The 9,123-nt window shown below is 48.8% G+C and overlaps 1 protein-coding gene across 1 annotated transcript in view; it reads right to left on the minus strand.

The window, feature by feature from the left end:
• Nucleotides 1-9,123, minus strand: part of KIF25 (kinesin family member 25) — a 73,702-nt gene that overhangs the window by 63,962 nt on the left and 617 nt on the right. Inside the window, exons 2-5 of the mRNA XM_012806701.1 lie at nucleotides 6,594-6,659; nucleotides 5,369-5,446; nucleotides 2,732-2,870; nucleotides 232-335 (exon numbers count right to left, since the gene is read on the minus strand). Of these exons, the coding sequence (XP_012662155.1) occupies nucleotides 232-335; nucleotides 2,732-2,870; nucleotides 5,369-5,446; nucleotides 6,594-6,659 (387 nt within the window). The remainder of the gene's footprint in view (nucleotides 1-231; nucleotides 336-2,731; nucleotides 2,871-5,368; nucleotides 5,447-6,593; nucleotides 6,660-9,123) is intronic.

The following is a 9,123-nucleotide window of genomic DNA, read 5'->3' on the forward strand; positions in this document are numbered from 1 at the left end:
CAGCCCTCCTGACCCCCCCACACCCAGGTACTGTGGAGTTTCACGTAGGTCCCTCAATGTCCCCTCTCAGCCCTCCTGACCCCCCCACACCCAGGAACTGTGGCATTTCACGTAGGTCCCTCAATGTCCCCTCTCAGCCCTCCTGACCCCCCACACCCAGGTACTGTGGAGTTTCACGTAGGTCCCTCAATGTCCCCCATCAGCCCTCCTGACCCCCGACCCGGTGCTTACCACCAGAGAGCTGTGCAGGAGTCTCCTTCGCTGCTTCTCCTCTTGATAGCGTGCTTGTATTTCCCGCAAGGACTGCTCAAGGTGGGTTGCCTTTGACTGGCATGCTGAACGGACAATTTTACCCAGAGGTACGATGACATTTTACAGGGGCAGAAACCCATATAATCCAACAAACCAAACTATTTATCTAAGCATAGAAAATATTCAAAAGACAAAGCAGTGAAGATGGCTGTGGGCTGTATGTACTTTGCGCTGGGCGCTGGGGACACTGTCCCCTCTGGAGACCAGGTGGGAGGCCTGGCTGGACAACACCAGGGTCTGGCAGTGGACATTACCCAGAGGTGTGCACAGCACTTAGGAGGGCTGCTCCAGAGGTACCTGGAGGCTTCCCCAGAGCTGGGCGAGGGAGGAGAAGTTCTGGCTGTTGACTTTGGGCCCCCACTTCTGCATTGTTTGACTAAGAAGGCAGCATCTTGCCAAGATGTGATGCTGAAGGGAGGCTGGACACCAAGAACACAGGGTCTGCATGTGGGTCCAGCCAAGCCTGGACATCTGGGTTCCCAGCTGCCCTCTGCTGTTAGGCTGACGGAGCCAGGCCCCTCACAGTGTCTGGAAGACCTATTCAGCTGTAGGACTGATGGCCACCCTGTACCTGCTCAAGCCTCTTGCAGGCCAACACCACGCGCCACTTAGCAGGACGACGCAAGCTTGTCCAGCCCAGGGATTTCAATCCTGGCCCCAAGGATTCCCAGGAGGTGAGGCCACCTTAGCACAGATGCAATGTTCATAAAACATAAAATGCAGCTTGTCCTTACAAGAATAACTTAATTCTCTTAATGAAAGAAATGCCTAGAAACACCCGGACTGAATACAGGTGTGAGCAAGTGGAAGGATCCCCCAGACTCTGGGCATGATCTCTGCACGGAGACTCTCCTGGTCAGGTGGTTCTCTGACCCTGACTGGGCCTGGCCACTCCCCTGCCAGCCTGTTCCTGCTCCTCTCTGGCCAGAGCTGCCAGGACAAGCTCCCTGACATCCAAGACTCATCTGTGACAAGAGCTGGACCACAGGGGAGAAGCCACCCCCGGGGAGGCCCTGGATACCACATCTACCACAAACAAGCAGAGCAAGCATGCCCTTTCCTGGCAAAGCCCTAGACAGGTGTGCAGCACACGCCTGCATGTCGGGCCTCGCCAGCCATTGTCATCTGTGTCAATGTGTCCACAGGACAGTGGCCCCATCTCCCTTCAGTTCTCTATCACACACCTCACCTCCCACAGCTTAGGCACACTGTTTTTCACAAAATAATGTTATGCCTTTTCCTGGAGCACGTGACTAATAAGACCCACACGTACCCACCTGTCACGCTCACAAACCCGGTGGGTACATCCCAAAACCTTTCAGGGAAATCAAGGAACAGCGTGTGTTGAAGACACCAAATGAGACTCTGGGTCATATAAGTCATTTAAAATACATTATTGGCTGCCTACCAGAACAACAGTGGAAGTTTAAACACTTCCACGCACCTCTCTGGAATAGCAGCACAACGGCCGATTTGCTCCATTGCTGTCTTCAGAATCTGCTGTGTGTGAACACGGAACAGCGGAGGAAGGGCAAGAGCCAGATGACACATATAGGTGTACACAGTACTCTGGGTGAGGAGTTTAAAAACTACAGCACCGTTAAATGAAGTTTAGTCCAAAGCTGCCTCCTTACTTATCTTAACTTTGGTCTGAACTGCAACCCCCTGGAAGTGTAAACCGTGACCTCCTCTTATGCCAATCACAAGGTCGGGCCACTCGCAGGCGGCCAACTGTTCCATGTGTTTTCAAACAAGACTGAGGCTGAGCTGTGCCCGGGGCTCTTTCTGTGTCTCACATCTGTTTTCTGTCTCTTTCCTTTCTCTATGTACAAATCCTCTCCTGCCACACAGCAGAGTCACTCTGAGACAACCTGGTGTGGGGCCTGCCCAGTTCTCAAATCATTCTTTGCTTACTTACACACAGTTAAATTAGTTTGAAGTTTTTCTTGTAACAGAAGCAAAGGGACACCGTACAAAAATTTCAAGTTCAACAGCGTAAGAGAATAAACCCATTATAACTCAAGATGAGTCATGCCAGCATGGAATTCATAGAAAGGAGAAAGCACTGAATCCACAAGAAAACTTCGTTCTGTGTTGTAGGAAAACCGCACACAGAAAGCTCAAGGGCGCAGGTACCAGACCAGCAGAGACATGCATCAGGAAAGTGCCCTTTCGGTAACCGAGAGAGAGAGACGCTCCTTAGCAGGTGGGCTGCAAGGGCATGGGGGAGGACAGCCAACCCCTGGGCGATAGCAGGTGCCTCCTAAGTGTCACTGGGTTACATGGCATACATCCTCACCCCTCCAATCAGGTGTCAGCTAAAAGTAAAAAGAAATGAAGACAAATTCTGGGCAGCCATTTGTCTTAAAAACCGCGGATGTTTTCATAATGTGGACTGGCTCACGTCCGGGGCCCTTACCCTGCAGAGCTTCGGTGTCCTGCTGTGCTCTCTGAACTGCGGCCCTTATCTCAGAAAGGAAGGCCTGATATTCATCCTGGTAAGTTCTTAAAAGCTCCAGAGAAGAAGACCGGAACTCCTGTAGATCCTGTTTAAGTTTCTATAAAATAAGAAAATGCACAAGTAATACAGTTCAAGGGACGGTAATAAGCTGGTCAGCACATGGAGATGGTCACAGTAAAGGACTGGACTCACACGTGGTGTACACCCTGTCTATGAAAACCAGGCAACTTGAGGAGGTCGGTGCAGGGAGATGTTCAACTCTGGAAGTTCTACTGTATATTGTTAATTATTATAATATAATTACATAATTATTCAGTAGACTATGTATAAGTTTCCATAAAACAATGACACAGCCACACCATTAACATAATCATGCACTAGTTTATTATTAACTGAATCTGTTTAAAGCGTAAGTCCCTGTCACACACACGTGTCACTGTCACCTGTGGATGAGGGCATGGCTACACACACCAGGCCCACTCCCAGGAATTCTGACTCAATAGATTTGGGATTTATACTTTAAAAAGCAGCAAATGTGATTTCATATACTTTATATGATACAGGGCGTTCCTGAATTGTAAACATCTGACTTACATATGACTCACACTGATGAATGGAGGCCACTATAGGTAATAAGTGAATGTGCCTGTTCCAACTTACGTACAAATTCAACGTCACAAGAAACCTGCAGAACCTGCCTGATTCATAACTCGGCACTGCCTATATCTTCAGAATGTTGGAGAAATGGAAAAGCTGGCCTAGTGCAGTGGCTCAAGCCTACAAACCCAACTCTCTGTGAGTGGCCTGGTGCAGTGGCTCAAGCCTACAAACCCAACTCTCTGTGAGTGGCCTGGTGCGGTGGCTCAAGCCTACAAACCCAACTCTCTGTGAGGCCCAGGTGGGAGGACTGCTTGAGATCAGGAGTTTGAGACCAGCCTGAACAAGACTGAGACCCTGTCCCTACTAAGAAAAACTAGCCAGGAGTTGTAGTAGGTGCCTGTAGTCCCAGCCACTCGGGAGGCTGAGGCAAGAGGATCATTTGAGCCCAAGAGTTTGAGGTTGCTGTGATGACACCACAGCACTCTACCTGGAGGTGACAGAGCAAGACCTCGTGTCAAAAAAAAAAAAAAGAAAAGAAACTCAAGTATTTCACCAATTTCCCCAGGAAGCATGTGGGACAGTGTCAGACAGGACATTTTTCTGTCTCAGTTGTTTACTTCCTGGCGAAGCTGGCATGGCCCCTTGGTGTCCTCATCAGCCCTTGTTAAATGGAGACAGCGCCCTGATCTGTTATCCAGACCCACCTTCTGGAGGGTCAGTTACTGTGAGCACTCACCCGCCCGTGGGAAGCATTTACCGAGCACATGCAGTGAAGGTCCAGGTAGGACAGACGAGGCAGCTCTGAGAGCTTAGGAGACGAGACCCCTGACACCTCACCCGCACTGTGCTCTTTCACTGCTTGAGATTATTTCAGGGATTTTCAGTACGAGGATGTGGCAGGCACACAGGGTGAAAGAACTAATGTACTACTAACATTTAATATCAAACACTCAGATGTCACCAAGGTGTAACTGACCTGAAGTGGATATTCTTTCTTTCTTTAGTCCAATCTTTTTTCATCTAAAAAATGGAGATTATGTCCATGTGTTTGGGAAACATTGTAATAAAATATCAAACCTAAATTGAATTAAAGTATTTTTATTACATGGAATACAATAGATAGATTCAAAGATAAATTGTACTCAGTTGAAAGAGCATAAAAAAAACAATTCTCCGTAAATTCATTCTAAATGCCCAGAAGCAGTTATGGGAGGAAAAACATCTCTAAATCTGTCTAACAATGAGTGTGACTGATCCAGTTTACAGATGGTATTTTTATTGTATTGTTGTAATAATGATTTTTTCTTCCTTTTTTTTTTTTTTTTTACCTTGGTCACATTGTTTCTAACAAAAGGAAAAACAAAATGGCCTTAATCAAAGTTATAAAAATATCCTACCACAACTTCACCTTGGAGAATTTCCAAATATGCCACAGGGAATAACAACTGTTCTGACCTGTAAACTCCTACCAGTAGTTTAGAAAGAGCTGCTCATATCTGATGACATGCTTCGCTAGATCTATTTAACCCAGCATGTATGACCTGGTTTCTACCATTTAACATGAAAATTGAAATGAGGACAACCTTGAATTGTAAAGTTAAACTACTACCATAGCTATCTGAGACAATTCAGCTCAGAGTCAAATGTAATTTTTTTTTCCAGTTTTTGCTCAGAACCCAATTGCACGAGCTTTTCTGAGGTTTAGTCTTTTATTTAATAAGTATTAGAAAGCAGAACTCCACAGTGAATGCTATGTGCAATTGATCATGAAGACAGTAAGGATTTCATAAACTTTTAAACAGATGATCAGTAACTCACAAGGAGTAACCTCCTAACATGTGAGGAGCTTTGCTTCTTCAAAGTAAGACTGCTTTTCATTCCAGAAATTGGATCTATTTTGACATAATTTATGGTTTCACCAGAAAACTATAAATTAGTTACTGTGAGTTCTAGAGCCCAAACATTTGAGGGCCTGGCTCCCGCTGACACACTCACCTGTGTCCCCTGGCAGAGCTGGCGTAGGGCTGAGTGCACGGCCTCCCTGCCACCCGCTCCGATCTTCTCTTGATACTGCTGTATAGATAGGAATAAAAGGCAATTTCAGGTCTTAAAATTTTAAAAGTGCAGCCATGTATTTTTGCTGAGGAGAGAATAATTACTGATGGTCACAGTGCACTAACAGCTTAAGAGAAGACCCTGCCCAACGGCTGAAGCCTGAGCTACGACAGGGACAGTCTCCAGCAGCCCAAGTGCTAGAGAGTCACTGACCGGGCCCAGGGTTCAGAGTCACTGACCAGGACCAAGACAGCACACTGACCAGGCCCAGGGGTCTAAGAGCGCCCATGACAGCAGAAAGAGCAGAAAGCAACCATAAAGTAAAGATGCCACTGTATGGGGCCAAGGGGAAGGCTACAAAATCCTTTCATGCCTCATGTGAAATTTCTCAGAAGTGGAAGGAAGACACTTCTGGATGGAGACACAGAGACAGTCCCTCGTGGGCTGAGTCACAGGAGCAACACTGCCCATCCTGCCCCTGCCTGGAACACAGTGGGCGCCAAAGGCTGTGTGACTATGGACTGGTGGGCAAAATAGAGACCAGGGCACATGAAGAGATGACTTCTATTTCTAATCTGACTGAAGAAAAAATGAGAGCAAAAGGGCCTCAGGGAGAACGTCCGGATGGTGTCACTGCTAATGGGGAGGGGCCTCGCCAGACCCTGGCCCTGTCGCACCTCGGCCTTGGCCTTCCAGTCTCCAGAACTGTGAGCAATAAACTTCTATTCTTTACCAGTGGCTCAGTCTCAGGTATTTTGTTATAGCATCACAAATGGACCCCAGCACTTGGCACAGCTATGAATCTACTCAACACTGAATTGTACACTGAGAATGTATAAATTTATGGTGTATAAACTATACCTCAATAAAGCTTTTTTTTTAAAAAAGCACAATAATGTATTTATTACTCATCAACTTATTATCCATTAAATACTTGTGAGCATGAGAGAAAGAAATAGGCATCTAAACTCAACCTATTTCAGCATAAGACGATACTTTATAGATCAACAGAAGAGTTCTCAGCTCCCCATTAGAAGGAAAAAGAAAAGGTCCAAGAGAGTTACTCTCACCTGATTTCTTCTACAAGAGCTCAAAATCAGCTTCAGCACAGTTACTGCACGGGGCATAATGCAAATAAAATCTGCAAGGCAGCTAACCACATTACCTTTGCCAATTTTAGGTGAAGAACAGCATTTTCCACCTCCAGTTCAGCTATCCTTTCTTCTCTGACCTACAACCAGGGACCAAAAAAGGAAAATTATCACCAGAGCCCTCACTGGGCTGGGCTGAAATCACGGGAACGCTCTTCATCAGTCATCTCCATGCTCAGAACAGGGGAAGCACAAGAAGAAAAGTGCAGGGCTCGGGGGAGAACTGCCGTAATCTCATGCTGCCCGGCCCATCTCAGCAGCAGAGCACGTGTATGACAGGTCCCACAAGGTTACACTACGACATTCCCTGTGCCTTTTCTATGTGATGGCACAGGAGACGATGGCTGCACCACACAGGACAGGAAGATGGACTGACTGTGACCAACTGTGACGGACCCCAACTCTGACAGCCTTGTTTCCCTCCTGCCATCCATGCTCAGGCGAAGACTCCCCGCTCCACCACGAGTGGGCCCCACAGCAGTAGCACCTGAGGGCTTGCTGGACACTCAGAACCTCAGAAACCCCCAGCCTCCTGTCCAAAAGGGGCTTGGAGAGGCTTGCCGGGGGCAAGCACAGCAGTCGAGCAGCCAGGAAACCGGAAAAAGAAAAGCCTGTGCAGAAGCCCTCAGTTGGGGCTGAGCTTTGCAAGTCCAGGAGCAGAGAAGACATCTGTGAGGCTGAGGTCCAGGATGCCAGAGTGAGGCAAGGGGTGTTTGTAGGCCGGGAAAGAGTGTGTGATTGATTCTACATCTACATGGGGCATTGGAGGGTTCTAAGCAGAGGAGTTAAATGCTATTTATAGTAAATGCTGAGAGAGCTGGCCCATGGAGAACTAAGTGGACAGGCAGCCACTGGGTTCCTAGGAAGACGGGTTCAGGTGCAGCCCCTCTGCCATGGTGTCAGTCCCTCCTGCTGGGGATGCAGTCCATCTGCTGGGGATTTGGTCCCTCCTGCTAGGTATACAGTCCCTCTTCTGGGGATTCAGTCCTTGTCCTGGGAATTTAGTCCCTCTTTCCGAGAATTCAGTCACTCCTGAGGATTCAGTCCCTCCTGCTGGGGATGCAGTCCATTTACTGGAGATTTTGTCCCTCCTGCTGGGTATCCAGTCCCTCTGTTAGGGATCTGTTCCCTCCAGCTAGGCATCCAGTCTCTCTGCTGGGGATTCGGTCCCTCCTACTGGGGATACAGTCCCTTCTGCTGGGGATTCGGTCCCTTCTGTTGCATATATAGTCTCTCTGCTGGGGATCCAATTCTTGTCCTGGGAATTTAGTCCCTCCTTCCAAGGATTCAGTCCCTCCTGGGGATACAGTCCCTCTGCTGGAGATTCAGTCCCTCCTGCTGTGTATACAGTCCCTCTGCTAGTGATACAGTTCCTCCTGCTGGGGATTTAGTCCCTCTTTTAGAGATTCAGTCCTTCCCACTAGGGATTCAGTCCCTTTTTCTGAGGATTCAGTTCTCTGCTAGGGAATCAGTCTCTCCTGAGGAGCCAGTCCCTTCTGCTGGGGATTCAGTCCCTCCTTCCGAGGATCCAGTCCCTTCTGCTAGAGATTTGGTCCCTCCTTCTGAGGATTCAGTTCCTCCTGCTGGGTATCCAGTCCCTCCTTCTGGGGATCCAGTCCCTTCTGCTGGGGATTCAGTCCCTCCTTCCGAGGATCCAGTCCCTTCTGCTGGGGATTTGGTCCCTCCTTCTGAGGATTCAGTTCCTCCTGCTGGGTATCCAGTCCCTTCTGGGGATTCAGTCCCTCCTGCTGGGGATTCAGTCCCTTTTGCTGGGGATTAAGTCCCTCCTGCTGAGGAAATCAGTCCCTCCTGCTGAGGATTCAGTCTTTCCTTCTGAGGATTCAGTCCCTCCTGCTGGGGATTCAGTCCAACCTGCTGGATATACAGTCTCCCTGCTGGGGATTCAGTCCTGGGAATTTAGTCCCTCCTTCCAAGGATTCAGTCCCTCCTGAGGATACAGTCCCTCTGCCGGAGATTCAGTCCCTCCTGCTGCGTATACAGTCCCTCTGCTAGTGATACAGTTCCTCCTCCTGAGGATTTAGTCCCTCTTCTGGAGATTGAGTCCTTCCCACTAGGGATTCAGTCCCTTTTTCTGAGGATTCAGTTCTCCTGCTAGGGAATAAGTCTCTCCTGAGGATCCAGTCCCTTCTGCTGGGGATTCAGTCCCTCCTTCTGGGGATTCAGTCCCTCCTTCTGGGGATTTGGTCCCTCCTTCTGAGAATTCAGTTCCTCCTGCTGAGGATTCAGTCCCTCCTTCTGGGGATCCAGTCCCTCCTGCTGGGGATTCAGTCCCTCCTGCTGAGAATCCAGTCCCTCCTGCTAAGGATTCAGTCTCTCCTGCTGAGGATTCAGTCCCTCCTGCTGGGGATTCAGTCCCTCCTGCTGGGGATCCAGTCCCTCCTGCTGAGGATCCAGTCCCTCCTGCTGGGGATCCAATCCCTCCTGCTGGGGATCCAGTCCCTCCTTCTGGGGATCCAGTCCCTCCTTCTGGGGATCCGGTCCCTCCTTCTGAGGATTTGGTTTCTCCTGCTGAGGATCCAGTCC

This window comes from Otolemur garnettii, unplaced genomic scaffold (genome assembly GCF_000181295.1).
Source record: "Otolemur garnettii isolate 467f Iridium unplaced genomic scaffold, OtoGar3 scaffold00056, whole genome shotgun sequence".
NCBI lineage: Eukaryota > Metazoa > Chordata > Mammalia > Primates > Galagidae > Otolemur > Otolemur garnettii.